General features: G+C 35.1%; 1 protein-coding gene across 1 annotated transcript in view; it reads right to left on the reverse strand.

Annotated features, from left to right (window-relative positions):
* Dpyd (dihydropyrimidine dehydrogenase) overlaps positions 1 to 25,095 on the reverse strand; it is an 800,444-nt gene that overhangs the window by 584,962 nt on the left and 190,387 nt on the right. Inside the window, exons 5-6 of the mRNA XM_090333954.1 lie at positions 16,486 to 16,647; positions 2,563 to 2,759 (exon numbers count right to left, since the gene is read on the reverse strand). Of these exons, the coding sequence (XP_090190080.1) occupies positions 2,563 to 2,759; positions 16,486 to 16,647 (359 nt within the window). The remainder of the gene's footprint in view (positions 1 to 2,562; positions 2,760 to 16,485; positions 16,648 to 25,095) is intronic.

A 25,095-nucleotide genomic window follows, 5' to 3' on the forward strand; every position in this document is an offset into this window, starting at 1 on the left:
TTATTTCAGATTCAATGGTAATTGTGTTTGAAACAATAGGTATTAAATTTTGGATATCACTCACTGACTTTAGTGAGGTTTAAAAAATGGTTGGGATACCATGTCACCAGGTGTAAAACAATTAGTTTGAATGCACAGAAAACTGAGAGCTAAAACATAACATATCCTTTTAAAGCAATTTATTTCAAATATGATGTAAGTTTAATCTCTTTTGGCCACTTTTGACAATCCAAGGAAGTGAAAATTAGCTTTAAGTGAGAAAATAAATGAAGATGAAATTTTGTGGTTGTAATTCTGGCTAAATCTGACATTTGTGGAATTTTGTTTGATTTTAGTACTTTTAAATCAGTGACACAGCGTAGGTAACATGATTTGATATTTCATCATGTGTTTGGGAACCAGGCCAACTCAAAAGCAAAGAAAGCAAATAAAAAATTTTAACTGAGTAAAAAAAATGAATGAATGAAAAAGGAAAAGAAAGAAGAAAGAAAGGAAAGGAAGGATGATAGAGGGAGGAGTAAGGGAAGGAAGGAAGAGAGGAGGAAGGATGGGAGGGAAGTAAAAGGAGGAGAGAGGGAAAGAGGGAGGGAGGGAGGGAAGGAGGAAGGGAGAAAGAAGGAAAGAGAAAGAAAGAAAAGGAGGGAAGGGGAGGGAGGGAGTAAAATAGGGAAAGAAGGAAAGAGAAAAAGAAAGAAAGAAAGAGAAAAAGAAAGAAAGAAAGAGAAAAAGAAAGAAAGAAAGAAAGAAAGAAAGAAAGAAAGAGAAGAGAGGTTGGGAGGGAGAGAGAGAAAGGGAGGGAGGGAGGGATGAAAGGAAAAGAGAAGAGCAGAGTAGAGCAAGCAATCTTGTTTAGTCATGAATTCAAGGCAGTCTATCCCAGTAAGTACATCCAACAGACATACAAAAACGAATAATTCATGCTAATGCATACAAAGGATCCTGACTTGGAATAAAAAATAAGGTGAATTGTTCCCATCAGCTCAAATTGGCAACATGTAATAAGTCACAGGGCTGGTTCTATTTTTGGATTCTTGTAAAAATGTAATTGGGGCAAAAGGATTTTGACTGTCTACCAGGGTACACAAAATTCTGTTCTTAGTTTTTAAGGTGGCTTTCATATTCACTGATATGTATAATTGGAAATAACCCTATAATACTCATACATATGCTGCTAAAATATTATGCATTTCATTATTCATAAGCCTCTGGCAAAATGCCAGTAAAACAATAGTATAAATCCTTAAGCAAAACAAAATAATATTTCCAATGAGAAACAAATTCATGAATTATGTGTAATTCCTAAAGTTGGCAAAATGAAAAATCAACATAAAACAATTGTTATTTCATGAGGATCAAGTTATTTGTGCTATATGTCACTTCCACAAGATTTTTTAGGTATGTCCTATTATTGCATGTTAAACGAATACTTTGAGCTGGGTGCTGGTGGCTCATGCCTGAACTCCTAACAACTTAGAAGACTGAGTTCTGAGGATGAGGGCTCCAAGCCAGCCTAGGCAGGAAAGTTTCTGAAACTTTTATTTCCAATTAACCACCATAAGGCTGGACATGGAGCTATAGCTCAAGTGGTAGAGAATTAGCTGAAAGGATATCAGGCTGACCTGAAGTTCAAGTCTCAGTACCAGCAGAAAATAAATAAAATATTTAATTATAAATATGTTTATATATATAGTCAAGTAGTTTTATATTCAGAGTAGCTTACATAGAAATGCTAATATAAATACATGTATGAAATAGTTATAGTAGGGCTGGGAGTTCTGCCTAGTGGTAGAGTGTTTGACAAGCATGCACCAGAACTCGGGTTAGATTCCTCAGTACCACAAACATAGAAAAAAAGCTGGAAGTGGATGTGGCTCAAGTGGTATTATAATGCAACTTTGACAACTTAACATTACTTATTGTTTAGAATTGTGTCACTTGACCAAAATGTCTGAAATATGTAGAAATTATTTATACCAGGGACCATGGTAAATCTAGAAATACACATGGTAACAAAATAAGTCTGTGACTGAATCCTAGTTGACTAATAATAATGATCCTAACTAAATATTATGAATATTACTAAATATTAAAATGCTACAAATATTGATGGTCCAAAACCATACATTTATAGAGAGCAATTTTGCTGGGCCCTGATAGAAATTGGAGCCAAATGCAGTAGTTTAAACACTATGAAGTGAAAATATACGATTGTGACCACATAGTTATATAAACAGCAGTGTAAAGGGCCTGGTGTTTCTCTAATATCCAAGATTTTCAGAATTATTTCCATTAAACAAATCATCTGACTCATATCATTAGTTCCTCTGACCCAAGAGGGCAAGACTGCAATGTCTTCAATCACCGAAAAAGACAGAAAAAAATTCTTAAATAAGTCCTCCTCCAATATGAATTTCAGAACGTAGAGAAAACAATGTAATCAAGATTTGAGCATTTGGAAAAAGACCATTCAGAATTCCATCAGTGAGCTTGGGATTTCTATACAACCGGGAGCCCACAGTATCATAAATGGTTTTATGGCATTACTGTCACAACAGGTATTACCTTAAACCACCAACATATTCTTGTTTCTCAAATATGGTGATGTTAGAGTAACCTAATCGAGCCAAGAAGGAGGCACAACTTATGCTGGCAGGCCCAGCGCCAAACAGAGCGATTTTTGCTGAATAGGCTTCCGGCATTTTATCTGGTGGAGGAAGAGATGGATTTCTGATCTGTGGAATATTCATTGCTTTGAACACCTGTGGAGAAAGCAATTGGCATAATGTAAACTTGTAAGCTAACTTTTATATCCTTGACCACATTTATAATGTTTCAAGGCCATTACCGTCTTTAATAATTAGAGGCACACTTTAAATAGTAATATGATGCTCTTAGAAGTGATATTGCATTTCTTTGCTTTTTTCCTGTTTGTTCTTTTATCTGTCTTTGGGAGTATAAGGGGAAGGGAAGAAATGGAGGGACAAGGAGCACACAAAAACAGCAGTGGTCCTAACTGGACACTACGTGGAAAATGAACCCTAAAAGAGAAAAACTGGCAGACAGCAAGGGAAAAGTGACATTGCCTAAACAGAAATGAATTCATTACCTGACTTATGTAACTCCAGCCCCTCTGTAATAACAATACATCAGAAGAGGCCTGGTTGTTGACTCAATATGTGGAATTCCTACCCAAAGATACTCACTATACCCACCAGTCCAGGAAATACAGGACTATGACAGAGATATGAGGAGGAGAAGGAATAGAAAACAATCTACAAAGAGAAACGTGGCAAGTCATTGTTAGGCTTCCAATTCTTGGACCCTTTCTATTTAGACAAATCTGTTGCTTTTGCTTCCTACTATTTTGGCTCTTACAATAAATCTTTTACTCTTATGCTCTCCTCTTTTGGCATTCTGGTCTTTAAAAATCTTACCCCACCTGTTCAGGCCTCCTATAGGATAAGGCAGCCCACTGCAACTCTGGTTGGGGTTTATATTGACCAAGCTAGTTACAAAGAGGTAAAAGGTGGTATATAACTTTATTTTTGCTCCTTGCTAAGCTTTCAACTTCTTATCCAATCTTTGTGTGTCCTTTTCTTCAATTCTTTATCAGATCGAGGCAACAAACCCAACCTCTAGTTGGTTACAAAGTCTGGAACCATGTCTTACATAAGTGTATTAGCACTGTCATACAGAATTTAGCCTTACTCTGGCAGAGCAAAAACCGAGCAAATAATTTCTTAGATCCACTTCTTTTATGATAGATTTTCTTCTGAAAATGAGTATTTTACCAATGTGGTTGAAACACTGGAGAGCTATGTGCAGCTAGCTACATGGAAGGCAGGAAGATCTGAGAGGGAATGGCACAGCAGAAGAGAGACAGACGACAGTCTTGGAGTTGTAGATAGTGTGGAGCCATTGCTAGAAGGAAGATCAAAAATCTTGCAGAGGACCAAGGTCAAAAGAACCACAACAGAGATTCTGGCATTCTTCTATCCCAGAAGGGGTACAATGTTTAGGAATGCGGGATGCCAATAATCTGAGAGAGAAGAAAAGGCAGAAAACAAAATGAGCACAGTACTGAGGGTATGAAGGACGACAATCCAGTATCTAAACAGAGGACTCTGCAATGCTGAAAGGGCTTTTTACATTCTTATAATTCCAAGGAAAGGAAACTGGACGAACCTAAAAGCTAGAGGGAAAAGTGCCAGCAAATTCCATGCACAAAGCTGGAACTAGGGAAGGCCTACTGTAAGAGACAAACCACAGATAAGACAAGCAACAAGCCATAAGTTTTAATATAGGTGCCAAGTTTTCGCTGTACTTTTCCTACTTATATATCAACAATAGGGTAGATGTTCTGGGTAGATACTATGTTATTATTTATAATTGTCAGTCACAGTGCCTGGGGATTAACTAAATATCAAAGTATCTAGACATGCCAGTGGGCAGAGGGACACTGTAGACTAGAAGTAAACATACAATCCACAGTTAACACACAGATACAAGCAATTGTGTTATATATGTCTCCAAAGTACAAGAATATGAAATTGATGCTTAGAAATTCATTAAAATATAAAAGAAATGTTAGAAGAAAAAAATGATGCATCATAAAAAAAATCCATAAGATCAAAAATCCTGGTTTATACCTGTAATCCTGCCAATTCAGGAGGTAAGAATTGAAAGGATTACAATTCAAGGCAAAAATAAATAAATAAATAAAATAGCAGTACCTAATCTCAATAAACAATCTAGGTTTAGCTGTATGGTCCTGTAGTTACACAATATGGAAGGAAGAAATAGGAGGTTGTGGTAGGAGAGACTTTAGTCTCCAAGACACAGTAGCTTCTATGCCACAACCTGGATGCTAAACTGCTTGGAAATTTCCTGCACACATTTAACTAGTCTATGATCATTAAACACAGTCTCCCACTAAGTGTTGGGGCCTGGACAAAATGTAGACAACACAAATGGTCTCTAAGACAATTCCCAATCTAGTCTTCATTTCCATCAGACAAGTCAAAAAAAAATGTGTCTTTACTAGCCACATTTCTGGGCTGCTAAGATAGTTTCATGATAAGCTTTGCTTAAAGTATTCTGAAGTTTCCCTAAACCCAATTCAGTAACTGTTGTTGCTGTTGCTTGTTTGTTTTGTTTTCAAATTTCTGCCATGCCCACTTCCAGAAGTTTCTCGGACAACATGGTAAGAGGTGGTCACTGCTATGAACCTAGTCCTCACTGCCAGTAATCTGTGTCAGTCACTTTTTTTTTTTTTTGCTATGACAAAGTATTTGTGAAAACTGGTGAAGGAGAGATTTCTTTTTGGCTCCTGGTTTTAAAAGTTTTAGTCCGTGTTCTCTTACTGGTGCTGTTTCTGGTTGTGTCCTGCATGGTGAGATAGAAGAACATGGTGGAAAGAAGGTGTTGGAGAACAGTGCTTCACTTTCCACAGGAGGCACAGTGACACAACTTCCTGAGACCAGTCACAACCAGGTGTCCTTTTTCCTCCACCAAGGCCCCATCTTCCAACAGTCTATCCAGCAAGACTTTATGCATACAGAGGAACACTTCATAATCCAATTATTTCTCAACAGTATCACCTTGTGGGGCCCCAAATTCAAAATAGGAGCTTAACACAGGACTATAATGTTAAAGACTGCATCATGGAAAACAGTTTAAAACAACAAAAGTACTACCTGGGAAGAGGTAATTAGAGATTTGTTACTGGATTGACTGCTGTGAACTTATGTTCACTTTCCATTACCTGAACACTGATTGCCTGCTAACCACTTTGCTAGGTGCCTCACCTATGTATTTTTTCCTTTAATAGCTTAACAAATAATCAAAGTTGGTAATAAGTGATGAGCTAGTCAAGAAGAACATTCTTTTTTTGTATTCTCTACTCACAGAGCATGACCACAAAAGTGAGTGCCTACTCACCAGGATTTTGAGAAATTTCCAAATTCCTGAACTTCATCAATCCAACTCAGTAAATTAGTTGAAGTCACAGAGAGAAAAAACAAAAAAGCATTATCTCAGCAAAAAGGAAGTGAAGTATGCACTCTTGCCGAGCAGCCTTTTCAAATAAGTTTTCTGACCTAATCATCCTATGATTTCTGACCTTTCACTCATCTGGCAAGTACATTTACATCATCATTCCAAATTGACTTTAGGAGCATTTTCTCTTTAATTTTCACATTATTTCTAGGCAAGGGACAGATTATCTTGATTTTAGAAATGGAAAGCTTGAGATGTAGAGATGAGTTATGGGATTTCCCTTCAGCCTTCTGAACATTCTGGAGACAGAGTATAATTTTCTAATAATTACACAGTGTTTTATAAATGAAAAAAATATATTGCTCTGTGTGTATGTGTGGGGGGGGCAGCAGGTGCTGGTCCAGGGGCTTGAAATCATGGCCTGAGTGCTGTACATTGAGCTTTTTTTGCTCAAAGCTAACCCTCTACCACATGAGCCAAAGATCTACTTCCAGATTTGGATGTTTACTTAGAAATACTAGTCTCACTGATTTTCCCGCATGGGTTAGCTTTGAACTATGATCCTCAGATCTCAGCCTCATGTGTAGCTAGGATTATAGGTAACAGCCCCTAACATCTGGCTAAAAGTATATCACACTTTAAGTGCAAAACTATATTCCAATTGCAACTTGAGAGTGATTCTTAATTTTATCTTTCTCACTTTCTAAAATCCTACACAATCAATATACATGTTAATTTTTGATAAACCTAATCCTTCAGTTATTCTAGTTGTTTTTATTAAACAAGCAATACCGTAAGTAAACTATAGGGAAATCTTGACAAGAAAATAGTCTTATGATATGTACAGTACTTCCATGAATATAATAATAAATTATAAAAACATCATTGATATATACATCCACAGGGGCTTATATTCTGGCAAGTGTTTAACTTGATTTCATGATGAAATACACATAATTTTTGGTAATTCCTAAAGAGATATTGTTTCATCAGTGAGGACCTAAGAGAAATCTTCCTAAAAATAATGCATAAATTTTCATTTTGCTGGTATTGATTTCTGGAATAATTTAATTAGTAGGATGACAGTTGGGTTACCTCTTGAATGTGTGAATGAAGAAAGATTACTATTTGTGCATCCAAAAGTAAGTTGCCTTAAATTATATCCCTTCCAAGAGCTTCTGTGTAATTTTCTTTCTAACTTGCTTCCTTTTGTAAAAGAAGTCAAAGGAAACACTGAATACATGCTATTCAAGGCATTCATCCTCTGAAAAGGAATACACTTGGGCTGACAAACAGGTTTCCTCATAACAATTAAGCAAAGGACCCTAAAAGCTAGTGCTGTGATTTACATGCATTAGAAATGAGGACAACTTTGGAGCTTCAGTTAACAAAATTATCAATATAGTAATGACTGTTTAAATTTTTACTTTGTAAGTCTCACACTATTAAAACAGGCAACATGTGACACCTCTGCCTTAAGGCAAAGGGGGACACTGTGTAATTTAGAATTAGAATATTATGTTTTATTTAATTTCTACTTTAACTAGGTAAATATTTCTGATGGGCCCTCTATATCTTAATCACCAAGATGCAGGAAAGCACAGAACTCCTAGTACACAACTTCTGAGTAATTCATATGCTTAAATACATGAGAAATCTTACAATGTATTCTCTAAGATTCATTTTTACAAATGGTACTCTTGGAGCAAGTAAGAAATAAAACATAACCTAGAAGAGAAGTTAATGATGAAGTCAAATCTAAAATAAAAATACTTGTTATATTGGACAGTTATTTACCTCTCTGAATATCAGCTGTGAAACTAAACTCATAATTACTTCAACAATTTGTTGTATAATGGCAATAAATCAGTGATGAACAATTTTTCCTTTCCAAACTCTGAAATTAATATTCTACAGACAGGAGATTTGTGAGACAGTAAAGTTTTGGAGTCCTTATCTTAAAACATTAGCTAAAAGCACTAGAAGATAATTTCTGTAAAGGCCCTTGAAATGGTCTTTGCAATGAAGGGCTATGAATTTTTTTCATGTGATTTTACTTCAACATGGAAGGTCTAATTTTGTGATTAATAGCTGGTATCCAGATAAATTCATAAATATGTTCAGCACATTGAATTCACAGTCTGGAAAACTGATCAAAAAAGCTACTCATGCATACAGCTAGAATAAAACTAAAATAAACTACTGTGACTCCTACATAGTAACCAAGGTTTATGAGTATACTATTTTCTCATCATTTACAAATAGGTTAGAATAGAGAATAATTATTAGAATGATGATCTCACAGTTGCTTTATTGACCCAAGCATGTGTGACTTGGAATAACATTTCTGTATATTACAATTATTTCAACATTGTTTTCAATGCCATTTTAATAACAAGTCCAATGTCCTTGGATATACTTCACTAGAACACTTGTTCACAACATGAAAGGCCCTGCATTCAATATCTAGCCCTAGGGATATGATAAACGTTGAATTTCTCCAGTGAAAGGATGTTTTACCCCTGAGTTAGTTAGAAATGTACTATAGGCATGAACCACCATGCCTGAACCAAATATTTCTACTTTTAATTTCTAATTTTGTTGTTTCATAAGAAAAACAATCTGGATCTATTTTGATTTTTCTTTAGTATAAATATGGTTTAATTAAATTTTAAAAGTAAAAAAATAATAAATATGGATTCTTGGTCTTAGAAGGCTAGTGTAAATGTATTTGTCTTCTTAATATTATCATGACAGTTCAACTGTTGCCTTTTATTAGTTTCTATTTATCAGGACAAGTACATTGTGCTTTTATAGTTCTATATCTGTAAATAGCTTCTTTTTATCACTCACTTACTCCACTTTGCCAACTCTGATAAACACTGGTCTACTCTCAACTTTTATAAAATCAACATTTAGCTTCTGTGTATGTGCATGCTTAATGCAGGAGACCCTGTCTTTCTCTATCTGGATATTTCTCTGTCTGGAAAGTTAAGTACTATCTTTGACATACTAAGTTCATGACCTTTGAATATATCCTGAAGTAGGATGCCTAGATCATGTGATAGTTCCTTTTTCACAGAATCGTCATAGTTTTCTATAATGACTGAACTAATTCACAATTCCACCAAGAGGAAATAAGTACCTTCTCTTACTTCATTTTTTTTCTAGTCCTAAATCTTGAACTCAGAGCTTGGGCAAGGTCCTTGGCTTTACCACTATACCACTTAAGCCACAGCACCATTTCCAGCTTTTTCTATGTGGTGCCAAGGAATCTACAAAGGTCTTCCTGCCTGCTAGGCAAGCACTTTACCAGTAGGCCACACACCTGGCCCACTTCCTTCCATTATTAATTACATGTTTTATAATTTGCAATTTTAAATGGCTATTTGCACAAGAATGACATGATATGTCACTGCAGTTCACGGAGCAAAAATTGGATAATGTCAAGCTCAAAGACACTAACTATGTGTGTTTTTTTTCCTATGAAAAAACCAGACATACAGTACACTGGGCCACTGTAAATTAGGACTCTAGGTATTCACACACAATGGAGACCAAAGAAGGATACTTTTAGGGGAAGAAACAAAGACATGATGCTCATTTGCCTCTGATCATATGAAATGATATTGAAACGAATTCCAGGAATAGAAAAAAAGGCCTTTTCTATTTAAAAAAATAAGAATCTTGCTAAGAAATATGCTTACAATTAAATGAAGAGTGCTTTTTCTCAGTGAATCACATGCCTTAGCCTAAAATTCCAGGAGTACCATTCACAAAAAAATTAGAAAACCTGCGTAAAGGTACAATATCAAAAAATATGTACCATAACTGACAGTTTCACAGACAATAGAAAAATGGCTTAAGATATTTACTGTGAAATACTTGCACCCATGTACTAATTTTGAAATTGAATTACCAAAATCAGAATTGAGTCAGCAATTTAAAATATCAACTTTCTGGCTGGCACACAATTAAATATTCAGTTAAACTTTAGAGGGTTAGAATTTTTAATTTTTTCCTCAACTGCTTCCATATCTTTCCAATATCAGTTAAAGAGATATAGTTTGACATGGAAGTACTTTTCTTTTTTTCCATATATTTTTATTGTAACTAATAGAAAGTTACATTATATTCACCAGATAGAAGGTGCATTACTTCACAAACATTGATACCCTTTCTCATGTCTTGGTCCCCATTTTCCTTCCCTCACTCCCACCTCTCATCTTGTTTTTCCCCCTTCCCTACCATATTTCAAATAACCAAATATGCATACATAGAATATATCAGATAACAAGGTGAAATACTGTAACAATATGAGATAACCAAGGGAAAGCAAAAGAGAGGAGAGATAACATAGTACATTAAGGACAACAATCACTCATTATATGGCTTTTCTATATCCTGCAGGTCCTTTCATTTAGCATCATCCTATATGGCCTTATGTATCTAGGTTTTGCTCTATTATAAGTCTTTGCTAGGAGAGCCGAAGGTTTCTACTGATTATGACAAATGGGGGAAAACATTGTTCCTTTGAGTCTGGCTTATTTCCCTTAATATGATTTTTTTCTAAGTCTTTCCATTTCTTTACAAATGGGGCAATGTTGTTCTTTCTGACATCAGCATAGAATTCCATTATGTATAAATACCACATCTTGTTGATCCACTCATCAACTGAGGGGAATCTGGGTTGGTTCCATATCCTTGCTATGGTAGTGATGCAAGGAACTTCATTATACTTGTGGATTTAGACATACAAGTACTTTTCTATTTAAAAATCACTCTTCTTGGGCCAGGAGTTTGGCCTAATGGTAGAGTGATTACATACCATGCAGGAAGACCCAGGTCAATTCCCTGGTACCATATACATACAAAAAGTCAGAAGTGGTGCTGTGACTCAAGTGGCAGAGCATTAGTCTTGAGGGAAAAGCCTAAGGACAGTCCTCAGGCCTTGAGTTTAAGTCCCAGAACTGGAAAAAAAAATCACTTTTCAAACTTTAGAAACCACACAGAAAAGTATATTTTCATTCCTTCTCGCCTTATAGTTTATTAATTAATTGCAGAGACAATGACAATTTAGTTGGTTTATCCAAAGTAATGAATATATCTTTCAATTCTAAACATTCAAGAGTTGTATTTCTGCAGAGTAAGTTAAAAGCAGCATAAGGTTGACAAAATTCATTCTGAGCTCCTATTTCCAAATGACTTTATTGAAATACACTATTTCAGGGTTAGAGTATTATTAAAAAAAAAACTTGAAGCTGGGCACAGTGGCTCATGTCTGTAATGAAGATCATGGTTCAAAGCCAGCCAGGGCACAAAAGGACATGAGACTCTTATCTCCAATTAACCTCTAAAAAAATGGGAATTGGGGCTTGGCCCAAGAGTAGGGTGGTAGCCTTGAACTGAAGAGCTCAGGGACCATGCCCAGGCATAAGACAAGTCACATATGACCCACAAAAAAAAAATAAGAATTTCACAGAGTCAGTATTCCCAGTAGGTTTTTGTTTTTATTTTACTATATAGTGGGATTACAGTTATATTTGCCAGATAGAAGGTGCATTATTTCTCACACATTGATACCCTTTCTCATGATTTTGTACCCATTTTCCTTCCCCTACCCTCTACCCTAATCTTTTTCCCCTCATATTTCAAATACACAAATAAACAAACACACATATATAATATACAAGGTAATAAAGTCAGATACTACAATAATATGAGATTAACCGAAGGGCAACACAAGAGAAGCGAAAAACAAACAAACAAAAAAAACCATAGTACATTAAGAACAACAGTCACTGATACTTAAGTTCTTAATTCCATGTCCTTGAGGTCCATTAATTTGGCCTTATCCTATATGGCCTTATGTATCCATGGTTTGAGCTATTGTAATCCTCTTCTAGGAGAGTCCTAAGTTTGTACTAATTATTACAAATCAGGGAAACAATTGAGCCTATGTTCCTTTGGGTCTGGCTTACTTAAATTAATATGATTTTTTTACCAAGTTTTTCCATTTCCTTACAAATGTGGCCATGACATTCTTTCTGATGGAAGCATAGAATTTCATTGTGTATAAATAACACATGTGCATGATCCAATCATCTACTGAGGGACATTTGAGTTGGTTCCATATCTTTGCTATGGTAAATACTGCTGCAATGAACATCGTTCTGCTACTGGCTTTAGTATGTCCTTGTTTCTGGATGATTGGGTCAATGCCAAGTAGTGGAATTGCTGGGTCATAGGGGAGCTCTATGTTTAGTCATTTGAGGAATGGCCATACTGCTTTCCATATTGGTTGAATGAGTTTACACTCCCACCAACAGTGTAGTAGTGATCCCTCCTGGCCACATCCCCACCAGCATCTTTTGTTATTAGATTTCTTGATCATGGCCATTCTAACTGGGGTGAGGTGGAATCTCAGAGTTGTTGTGATTTGCATTTCTTTTATGGCCAGAGATGTCAAGCATTTCTTCATGTGCCTATAGGCCATTCAAATTTCTTCTCCAGAGAAATCTCTCTTTAAGTCTTTGACCCATCTTTTAATGGGAGGTTGTTTCTTTGAAGGTTTGTTTTGGAGAGATTCAATTTTTTTGAACTGTATTTTAGACATGAGGCCTTTGTCTGTTGTATCCCACTCTGTGTGCTTTCTGTTTAACTTGCTAGCTATGTCCTTTGCTACACAGAAGCTCTACAATTTAATGCAGTCCCATTTGTCCAGACTTTCTTTAATTTGTTGTGTTTCTGAGTCTTTATTAAGAAAGTTTGACCTGTGCCAAGGAGACCTAGTATATCTCCTATTACTTCTTGCAAAGTTTTCAGTTTATCTGCTTTTACCTCGTGATCTTTGATCCATTTGGAGTTAATCCTGGTTCAGGGTGACATAGAAGGATCCAACTTTAGTTTTCTGCAGGTGCTTTACCAGTTCCTCCAACACCACTTTTTGAAGAAGCTGTCTTTCTTCTATTCTATTTTTTTGGCTCCCTTATCAAAGTTTAGGTGGACATAGGTCTGTGGGTAGATTTCTGCATTTTCAGTTCTATTCCATTGGTCTTAAGGTCTATTATCGTGCCAGTACTAAGCTGATTTTAGTTATTATAGCTCTGTAATAGAGTCTAAAGTTTGGTATTGATATTCCTCCAGTGCTGTTCTTTCTGCTAAGAATTATTTTTGCTATACAGGGTCTTTTATTATTCCAAATGAAATTTTAGATCGCTGCTTGTATTTCTTTAAAGAATGACATTGGGATATCATTCATCACATCAACAGGAGCAAAGACAAGAATCACATGATTTTCTCAATAGATGCGGAAAAAGCATTTGACACGATCCAACACCCCTTTATGCTAAAAGCTCTGGAGAAACTAGGAATCCATGGAACATTCCTCAGTACAATAAAGGCTGCATATGACAAACCCACAGCTAGCATTATACTTAATGGCAACAAGCTAAAGCCATTTGCTCTAAAATCAGGAATGATTTTAACAGTATTATAATTCCTAGCCAGAACAATCAGTAAGGCAAGAAGCAAGCATAAAGGGGATCCAAATAAGGAAAGAAGTGAAACTTTCCTTCTTTGCAGATGACATGATTGTGTATTTAAAGACCCCTCTAGACTCCACTCCCAAGTTGCTTGAGCTGATTAGAAACTTTGGCAAAGTAACAGGAGATAAAATTAATCCTAAAAAATCAACTGCCTTCCTGTATATCAACAAAGAGAGGAATGAGCAATCAGGAAAGCAGCTCCTTTTGCAATAGCCTCAAAGAAAATAAAGTATTGGGCCAGGAGTTTGGCCTACTGGTAGATTTCTTGCTTAGCATACACAAAGACCTGGGTTTGATTTCTAGGTACCATATACATAGAAAAAAGCTGGGAGTGGTATTGTGGTTCAAATAGTAGAGCTCTAGCCTTGAGAAAGCCCAAGGACAGTTCTTGGTTCCTGAGTTCAAGGCCCAGGACTAGCAAAAAAAAAAAAAAAAGAAAGTACTGACTAATTAAATAAGAATGTAAAGGACCTTTATGATGAAAACTTTAAAAACCTGAAAAAGGATATTAAAGGAGGACTGATGAAACGGAAAATCATCATGAAAATGGCAATCTTGCCACGGGCTATCTACAAATTCAGTGCAATACCCATCAATATCCCAATGTCATTCTTTAAGGAAATCGAAGAAGCAATCCAAATTTTCATATGGAATAATAAAAGATCCCAGTAGGTTTTTATTTCACAGAGACTTGAAATGTTTCAGGCACACTCACAGTTACTGTGACTCACATAAAACCAGCCACAGCTTAAACAGAAATGAAAATATAGATGAAATAACAAACAAAGTGAATGAATGAATGAAAAGGGAAAGATCCTGTTAGTCTCCTAAGTAAGCTTTGTATAATTCGTCTACTTACCAACACCTTTGCTTCAATTCTCATGCTCAGATTTAGACAGAAAAGTAAAAGATGTGCAGTTAACCAGTCACAGAAGACTCAATCATTGATATTTTACAAATCACTTATAAATTATAGGAAAAGCAATTTTGAAAAAAAATTCTATTTTAGTCTGCTTTCCTAACCTTTACTTAATTCGGTTGAAGAAACAGATTTGTATTGCTTGAAAGGTCTAAAATCAATCATTGTTTTACCAGTCAAAACACAGAACTATTTGCATCATGTTGTGCTTGGACTCAAACGCTTCTGTCAATAGTTTAGTGGTCTGAAAGAATATAAAATTTTGCCCTCTTCAGGTTTTTCAAATATCTCTACTGTCCAGATAGTGCTTAGCTTTTCAACTTTCCTGGAGGGTAAATTTAAGTCAACCCCATATTGACTTAGTACTTGTTAGAACAATTTACTCTCATTGATGAAAGCACAAACTATAATGGGACACTTTAATATGTAGTTTACACATGGATATTTTTCATTTATTATTAGATATTGAAATCACAGATACACAAAGTCCAAATGAAATAAAACAAAATGTCCATTCTTTTTCTAAATTTCTTAATTCACACTAAGATGCATTTATTGTAGTCCAAATCTATGTTCTTCACTGGGTACTTTGTGAAGATGGTCATACTTAAAATGAATTCTGTACATTGTGTGAATTCAAAGGTTCCCATATACAGCCTCAAACAAATTGGTTATGTTTTGAAGGAGTAATAGAAGTTCCTTCCCAGGAAGAGCCTTGCTCGCTCCTTACTAAGATCACTGATGTCATTCAGTTCATTGTGTTAGGAAATATAATGCTGGTTCATAACATGTGACATGGCCTTTCGTAGGCTGTGTCCTGTGCAAGCTCGTTCTTGCTCAGTGGGCAGACAATGGGTCCCCAAAGGAAGACGGAAGCACATTTCAGTGACCTTTATCAATGGAGGATTTTCCCATATTGTAAAAATAATACTTTATATAACTCGGTAAGTCAAATATAGTTTTAAGTTTGGTATAAAATGAAATTAAATCCAAGAATTTATTGCAACAACCCACAATCTCAAATTGTTTGTACTTCCTTATTCCCATGAGTCTTTCTTTTGAATTAACCTTTCTGAAAGAAGGAAGGGAATAACACTGATTTATTACTAAAAGAAAAGTAAAGCTTAAGCTTGAGGGAGATTATGGGAAGGGTCCTACAGGAAAAAAAATAAAAATGTACATTGCGTTTACAGTGACAACTCCAGACAGGTAAGTCATTAACTAACAGTCCACCGTAGTCAGGCATTTAATTTAGTCTTCCAGCCAACTAGTCCCATAAGATTATAAAATCTTACTACAGACTCTATATAAGCTGATCATTTAAATGATACATGAGAACTGGCTGGCTGTTAACTCCAAATAGCAGACCCCAGAGAGCATAAGAAAGTATGTGAGAATCAATCATTAACAATGGGTTTATAAAAAGAGAAAGCCAGGACCAAATTTTATGGAATATATACCAACACAAAACACCCTTTTTATTTTATTCTAATTATTTTTCCAAAAAAATATATATTGCTAAAACAATATTATGTAATAATGCTGACATATCATTTCAAAGCTCTATAGGCCACACAGTTTTTCTGGAAAAGAATCAGTTAAGGAAGATAGCCTTCTTTATTTTAAGGTCTCCATGCCACTTTAATATAAAATTAATGAACAAGTTGTGTTTCCTGATCATCTAATTTATATACTTTCATATTATAATAACTTGCTGGGATCACAACTAATTTGCCATATGGTCACCTAAAGTTTCACTTTATATAGTCAAGTAGTTGAAAATACTGCTTGTGCAAAAAAATACATGTGTTGCATATGCCAGTGACAAACACAGATCACTTTGACATTTTAATCTGAGACTATACTTCATATTACCTGTAATATGTATAAGTTTTCTCTCCAAGACAGTAATAGAATCATGAACAAAAGAGATGTCTTAGGCCACACCATTAACTAAAGTTATTTTAAGGTCTTATACTTTTCTGATAGGGAAGGGAGGACCACGTGTGTCTTCTTGCATACCTCCGTGGCAAACTGCTGCAACCCTCCGATATTAATTGGTCCTTCTTCGGTGGCATATAAATTACATCCTCCCACACAAAGATCCGAAGTTGGACACACCATTGCACAAGTCAGACCAAGTGGATTGTCAGAGAAAATCACCTTAGCAGCTCCATAGTAGTTCTGCAGAAGTAAAATTAAAAATAAATAAGGAGATTATGTAACAAGGCTTGTTAAGCATGAAGTAATGACAATAATTTATTTCTACTAAGCCACTGGATTGAAGAACAAGATATTAAGAGATCACAATGCTATTTCTTCAGCAGACAGCGAGTTACAATTAGCAGAGTACCTGACATATAGTAATAAGTAATGAAGGAAATATTGTTTATATTTTGTCAATATTTAATCAATATTTAATATATTGATAAAAGAACCCATCTATTTAAAAAGCTTGAAATTATATATGCTTTGTAAATTATTTTCATTCATAAGCCTAAAACTACGTCATCTTTCAATTCTCCTTTCCATTGTTAGCAAAAGGTAGCTTAGCGCCAAACCAATGAGGCTAAAATACTTTTCAAACACTACAAACTGTTCAACTCAGTTAAGACTCCATGGAACTCAGAAGAGCCAGTGCTGTCCCTTCATGTCAGCTGGATTTTCCAGGGATGCATTGCTCTGTGACTTTCTATGTCAATCAGTACCCTTCAATAGCATCTTGTGTCCAAAGGTACAGAGTCCGCTAAAAGACCCCATTTTCCTCATTTCTTTACCCACATTTAATTACTATAAAACATTGCACAGAATCTCTTCTATTGCCAAGGATTGGGAGAACCTAATTTCTTCATAAGTTAGGTGACTATGCTATTACTTACTGAAGAAACAAATATGAGAGGCTGCACAATGGGAACATTTTCTCCAAATCATAAGGGGAAAAAAGACCTTAAAACTATACTCCTGAAAACTACTCAACAAGCAAGAAAAAAACCCAGAAACCTCTTTAAGAGTAGCCTTAAGAATCATAATGAATATAATATGGCTCCTTAGATGGAATCTTGGAAAATGATAATTAAAAAAAAAGCAAAGTCCTTAGGAAAAGCACTAAGAAACTGAATAAACAAAGAATCTTAGTAAGAATGCTATACCAATCTCATGTCACTAATTTTAACAAAATTTGATACTTATGTTAGATTAATAGGAAAAACAGAGGCAGGTACATATGGTTTATTCTCTGTGGTTTTATCGTAAGTTTTCCCATAAGTCTAAAACTGCTCTAAATATACAACTTACAAACCTGAATAGAATATACTGAACAATGTAAAACCCAGCCACTAGCCAGTAGCTCATGCCTTATAACCCCTATCTATTTTGGTAGCTGAGAAGAGGAAAGAGGTGGTTTGAAGCCAACATGGGCAAAAACCGTTCAAAAGGCCAAGAGCAGGGTACAGTGGCTCTTACCTCACTTGCCAAGCTACGTTGGAGGTTGGAATTAGGAGGATCATAGTTCTTGGCCAGCTTAGGCAGAAAAGATGCAAGACTTTATTCCCACAGAAAGGATCTGGGCTCCAGGGTATATATCTGTCACAGTGACAGCAAGAAGCTTCAAATAGGTAGATCAAGCACTCACTTGGATGTGGGCCTATCACTAAGCAGGAATTCAGATTTGAACTAAAATCCAGCAATGAAGAAGGTCTGTGGCTCAGCAGTAGAGCACCTACCTATCAACAAAAGGTCCTAATTCAAACCCCAGGGGAATAAATTATTTATTTATTTTTTATTGTTTTTACTTTAGCTTCTGTTAGGGAAATCCTGCCTCAATGATAATAAAAGCAGAACATGGACTGAAGGAATGGGTTGCCTAGAAAATTGGAGGATCAGAGTTCAATCTTCAGTACTTCTAAAAGAAAAGGGAAATAAATGTGATAAGAAGGTATCTTTGAAAACTCAGCATGACCCAAATGATGGGGAATCTTTTCTTTGTAAATTGTATTTTATTCTCAGGGCAATGTATAGAGGCGTTATACTTACATTTGTCAGGTAGTGGGTAATTACTTCTTGAACATTGATATCTCTTCTCATGTTTTTATAACCCTTTCCCTTCTTACCCCCTCCCAATCATCTTGTTTTCACTGCCATGTTTTTAACAGAAGGACTCTGATATTTTTAGATTAAGTAAGGAGGTTAAGTAGATTATGGAAAGAGAGAGGATAATGGAGAGAGAGAAGGGGGGGACAGAGAAAGAGAGAACAGCTCCTCAATTCATCTGGTAGAGAAACATGGAATCACTACCAACTCTTTCTCGCATAGCAAGTGGGATGATTTCTTGAGTGTTTATACAAAAGAGATTTACTTCTGTTCAGTGAGTTCTTCACCTTTTTAAAGTAAAGGCTGAAACATTTAAATAGAGAAGGGTACTTTATAGACACCAATCTCGTCTCCTTCTAGGAAAGTAGTCATCATCTCAACTGATTTCTGCATGGCATCCAAACAGTCACAAGCATTTTAGTATTCTGTTATATAAACAGCCATGTTGAAAAATATAAACTGAATGATGAATATAGGATCATTTGTATACTATAAATTAATGTTTACAACATGACTACTTGGGTTGTTGGTTTTTCCTGGTATTTGGTTGAGATTGGGTCTCATGATAAAGCCTAGAATAGATGAATGCTCCTTTTAATAAAAAAGCATACATACATATTGTCACTTTTAATAAAAATAATTTAAAAAATAATGTGTCTATTTTTAAATCAGCACTGAAATACAAGTATTAAATGTTCACCAAGCACATCAATTTACTCATATAAGGAAGGTGTTGAAATTTTTATGAATCCTTGTGGGTATTTAAAGGCATGTTTTTCAGCATCATGTGTCCCATTTTGGTGACTTAATTGTGAAATAATTTTAATTTTTTGCTATTTGAAAAAGTGTAGCCTCAAAACACATTAGTGTCGTTCCTCAACCATTTTATAATGTTTAAAGTCATTATTAGGAACTGAAAAACGCACAAGCCAACTAGCCTGTCATATGGGTATAACTAATTTCACAAATAGTCCTATGATATTAAAGGGCCTCAAATCACTACAAGATCATCAATACAGCTGGTAGATTTATTTTAAAGTGTTCCTCCTTCTTCCAATAACAAATTTTCACAGATGGGAAGCATCCTTCCAAGATAAACTCCAATCTGTTGCATTTTAAAATTACTTGGACTAAACTTCAGTAAGTTTTCATGTGTGAGAAGGGTGAATTAGAACTCATATTTCTGCCTTAAGCTCTCTCATTGCAAATTTAGTGATGTGCATTAATTGAAAAGAAAATAACATTTTGTAATCAACTTGCTGCTACCCCTCATTACAACATCCTTAAAACAGAACACAAAAATCTTTGCTTTCAGTATACAGATAGGGTTGCAGAGACAAATGGAGAAGAAAAAAATAGATTTGGTTAGATTTTAATCCAAAAAACACTGACTTGATATCTGTACATATGAAACTCTACTAAGATTTAAGCATTTTTTAATTAATAGGAATCCAATTTAACTGGTCTGAGTTCAGCCGAACTGTGCAAATGAATTAATTTATTGCTCTGGTAGAAGGCAGGCTTTAGATTTGATCCATGGACTCCAGTTAACAACTGAGTTTAAGTGCTGTGTAGAGCATACAAGAGACAGAAAACAAAGCAAGTTTATAATATCTCTATGCTCCAGTTTTGCCACTTGTGAAATGCACATCAAAATTCCTTGTGAGTCCCATTTGCATTGTGTATATGTTTTTGTAAAACTTGACAAAGCATCCATGTAAAGGCTTTGGTGAAGTACAGAATAAATGTAAAGATTGAAGCCATTACTCAATCCTCACTTGGGCCTTTTCTCCTTAAAATGTCTTCTATAAAGTGCTCACTCTGCCTAAGATTTTAATGTTTGTGGAAAAAAAAACTTATGCTAGGAAGTAGAATACAGAGACAGTGAGATAAAAAGCTATAAGGTACAGAAAGAGAAAACAGTCCCCAATTTACTAAATAAAAAGAAATAAAATAGAGATATGCAAGGTGCAAAGTAGAGCATATTATTATATGTAACACATAAATGAAAATATATCTGTCATTTCTCTCGTTTTGAGTATTTCATCACCCATTTTCCATTTCTTGGTCCTGAATACTTGCAGCTGCCCTCAGAAACCAGTCACACACCTTGCTGTACATGTGAACCTACATCAATTCATTATTTATTAAATATGTGAATACATTCCATGAGGACTAAGCATGCATGAAGAATTAAAGTAGTTTTTATTTGATGGTTTAGCTAAATTGCACAGAACGTTCATCTGTGTGCAAATCAATTCTTTTCTTTTTTTTTCCCTGCCTCAGCTATTTTATTTTATTTTTTTCATATATTTTATTGTAATTAATAGAAAGGTTACATGATATTTGCCAGATAGATGGTGCATTAATTCCCATACATTGATACCCTTTCACATGTCTTAGTCCCCATTTCCCTCCCCCTACCCCCACCCCTCATCTTGTTTTCCCCCCTTCCCTATCCAATTTCAAATAACCAAATACAAATATATCCGATACACCAGGTAACAAAGTGAGATACTGTAACGATATGAGATAACCAAGGGACAGCAAAAGAGATGAGAGATAACATAGTACCTTAAGAACAACAATCATTCATTATATGGCTCATGTTTCTATATCCTAGAGATCCTTTCATTTAGCATCCTACTATATGGACTTTTGTATCAAGGTTTTGCTCTATTGCAAATCTCTGCTAGGAGAGCCCAAGGTTTCTACTGATTATGACAAATGAGGAAAAACATTGAGCCTAAGTTCCTTTGCGTCTGGCTTACTTCACTTAATATGATTTTTTCTAAGCCTTTCCATTTCCTAACAAATGGAACAATGTCTTTCTTTCTGACAGCAGCATAGAATTTCATTGTGTACAAATACCACATCTTGTTGATCCACTCATCAACTGATGCACATCTAGGTTGGTTCCATATCTTTGCTATGGTAAATAGTGCTGCAATGAACATTGTTGTGCTAGTGGATTTAGTATGCCTTTGTTTCAGGATGATTGGGTAAATGCCAAGTAGTGGAATTGCTGGGTCATAGGGGAGCTCTGTGTTTAGCCTTTTGAGGCACTGCCATACTGCTTTCCATAGTGATTGAACAAGTTTGCACTCCCACCAACAGTGTAGTAGTGATCCCTCCTGGCCACATCCCCTCCAGAATCTGTTGTTATTAGTTTTCCTGATCCTGGCCATTCTAACTGGAGTGAGGTGGAATCTTAGAGTTGTTTTGATTTGCATTTCTTTTATGACCAGAGATGTTGAGCATTTCTTCATGTGTCTATAGGCCATTTTTGTTTCTTCTTCAGAGAAGACTCTTTTTAAGTTTTTGGCACATCTTTTAATAGGATGGTTGTTACTTTGGAGATCAGTTTTGGACTGATTCAATTTTTTGAGCTGTTGATATATTTTAGATATGAGGCCTTTGCCTGTTGTATGGTTGGTGAAGATCTTCTCCTACTCTGTAGGCTTCCTAATTAGTTTACTAGCTATGTCCTTTGCCATACAAAAGCTGTGCAGTTTAATGCAGTCACACTTATCCAGCCTTTCTCTGATTTGTTGTGATTCTTGGTCCTTATTAAGAAAGTTTCGACCTGTGCCAAGGAGGTCTAGTGTATCTCCTATTCCTTCTTGTAAAGTTTTCAGAGTGTTGGCTTTTACCTCCAGGTCTTTGATCCAGTCAGTTCTTTTCATATTTTACTATCATCATTCAAAAATCTTGTCTTTTAAAACTTCTTCAGTTATTCAGCCATTTTCTAATTACAAACTTAATGCCAACATATTATTTATTTGTGTATATGAACTTAGGTCACTGAGTTTTTAAATCACTGTGTATGGTAGTGGGATAGTATTCTAGCATGTATGTCTTATGAAGGAAAGAATATTTCTAATCTATATTCTCTGCTGAATTACAGCCATGGTATAATACTAATAACAACTATTGACCATCATTTATCTTCTCTTTTATTATTCATAAGTAGTTGTACAAACTCATTCAACATGTCAGTTTGTGAGTAGATTGTATCTGGATCAATGCCACTCCATCTTTCCCAGACTCACCCACTCTTTCAACTTTCCTACTTCCATTTTCCCATATGTACATTGTATGTTCTGATTTCCTTTGCTTAGCTTACCCTTACTCTTTGGACAGGCAATAAACCCATTTGTACAAAAGGCAGTAAGAATAAAGTCCTTCATAATTTTTGAATGACTAACATAAGTAGATTAATATCTATAGTGAAAATGTCTTCATACAAAGTATACTAGATTTCATATGAGAAATTTATATCATTGCTTTTGATCCATCATGGGTTATTAAGAAACAGGAAAACTTATGGATGCAAGATTAAGTATTATGTCTTGAATGTACTTCAAGGAGATAGGTAGATTTCTACATGTGAACACTTACACAAATCTAGTAATAAAGATGTAAGCTGTAAGAGATCTAGTGGAATTCAGGAAACATTGGAAGAATTCTATACCTATTATTTTAAAATATTTTATAACTTACAACAAGCATATGACCATGTTTGAATTTGAGGAATTACTGACAAATGAAGTAAGATGAATACAGACAAAATCATAAACTACATAAAATTGCTGAAAACGTGGTCTGCAATCCATATGTATAAGTCATGCACAAGGTTTATTTTTAATACTTCATAAAAATAACCAGAAGTTATAATAGCAACTATGTGACTTACATGGCCTCTGTGCTTTAAATTTGATTCATTCCAGAATATAGGCTAATATTCACTGTGTGTATACTGTCCAAGAATTTTTGGGAACTGGGTGACATTGTCATAAGCTGGAATAAACTGGAATAAGTCACTTTGCTTTGCTGGATCTCAACATTCATTTCTATACCATGAGCTGAATAGTTAGAGTTTCTTTTGTCTGATTTCTGCTACATTTTTTCTTCTCATAAGTATTAGGGGAAAAAAATCCAAAAAAGTATCCTGTGAATTTCTTTACAGATGTATTTTTTGTCTTAAGATAAATGAAGAAGGAAGTTTTGATTTCTAATTTAATTTACATATATACATGTACATGATATCACTAGTATGTTAAAATAATTTATAATTAAAAAACCATTCAAACTGGTATAATGTTAAAAATATGTCAGTGCACATACACAATCACAAACAATGTTATTTGTTTAATATAAAAGTGGCTTAGCAAAACCTAGATACATAAGGTCATATAGAATGAGACTAAATGAAACAGTCTCTAAGACATGAAAATGAGCTTTATCTTGACTGATTGTTGTTCTTAATGTACTATGTTATTTCTCTTTTTTGTTTCCCTTTGGTTAATTTCTTATTGCTACTGTATCTGACTTTGTTACCTGGTATATTGTATGTACTATATATGCTTATTTGTTTATTTGAAATAGGAAATGAAAGAGGGAAAACAAGATGATTGGGTGGGGAAGGAGGGAGGGATAAGAAGGGGTATCTTTGTGTGAGAAGTAATATACCCACTATCTGGCAAATGTAACTGTAACCCCTCTCTACATTGCCTCAACAATAAAACAAAATGAAAAAAAACAAAACAAAACAAAAAATAAAATAAAATACACAAGGAAAATCCTTTCTCATGTATACTGAGTTACTTTCAGAATCCCTATTGCTTACACCTTAAAATTTACAATCAACGAATGTTGATTTCGAGTTGCAGAAGATTTAACCATTTACCTATGGAAGAAAGGATAAAGAAAAGCAATGTCCATGTTAACTGTGATGGGAATAAAATGTGACTTAAAAAAAAATCAAGGAGGGCCAGGAGTTTGGCCTAGTGGTAGAGTGCTTGCCTATCATCCTCAGTACTACATACATAGAAAAGAAGCTGGAAGTGATTCTGTGGCTCAAGTGGTAGAGCTCTAGCCTTGAGAAAGCCCAAAGGACAGTGCTCAGGCCCTGAGTTCAAGCCAGGACTGGCAAAAATAAAATCTCAAAGATAGGGCCAGAAGTTCGGTCTAGTGATAGAGTGTTTGCCTAGCATGCATGAAGACCAGTGTTTGATTCCTCGGTACCACATGCATAGGAAAAGCCAGAAATGGTGCTGTGGTTCAAGCCTTTCAAAGCTCTAGCCTTGAGAAAGCAAAATAGGACTGGCAAAATATATATATATATATGTCTCAAAGATATATATTATGAAACAAAACATACATAAGCATGTATGATTTGATAGACATTGTTCATCATCTGTCTTTTCCAACAAAACATTTCTATGATGTGACATTTTGAAATAATATCTCAGACCTTTGTTTTAAACATTAGTAAATTGAGTTGCTAAGATCAAACAGATCAAATACTGTGAAATTGTATACTAAAGTGAGTGGGTACATTCTAAAACATTCATTTAATAACTATCAACTGATAAAGAAATGAGACAAACTATGCATCTGTGTACATTCATCATTTGAAAGTATATTGCAGACTAAACATGATACTCAGTAACTGTTGGTGTTAATTCTCTTTCAATTTACAAAGGTGGTTTAATATGCAGAGAAAACCCAGAATATTCTCAAAACAAATGAAATGACACA

This window comes from Megascapheus bottae, chromosome 6 (genome assembly GCF_031878675.1).
Source record: "Megascapheus bottae isolate mThoBot1 chromosome 6, mThoBot2.hap1, whole genome shotgun sequence".
Classification (NCBI taxonomy): domain Eukaryota; kingdom Metazoa; phylum Chordata; class Mammalia; order Rodentia; family Geomyidae; genus Megascapheus; species Megascapheus bottae.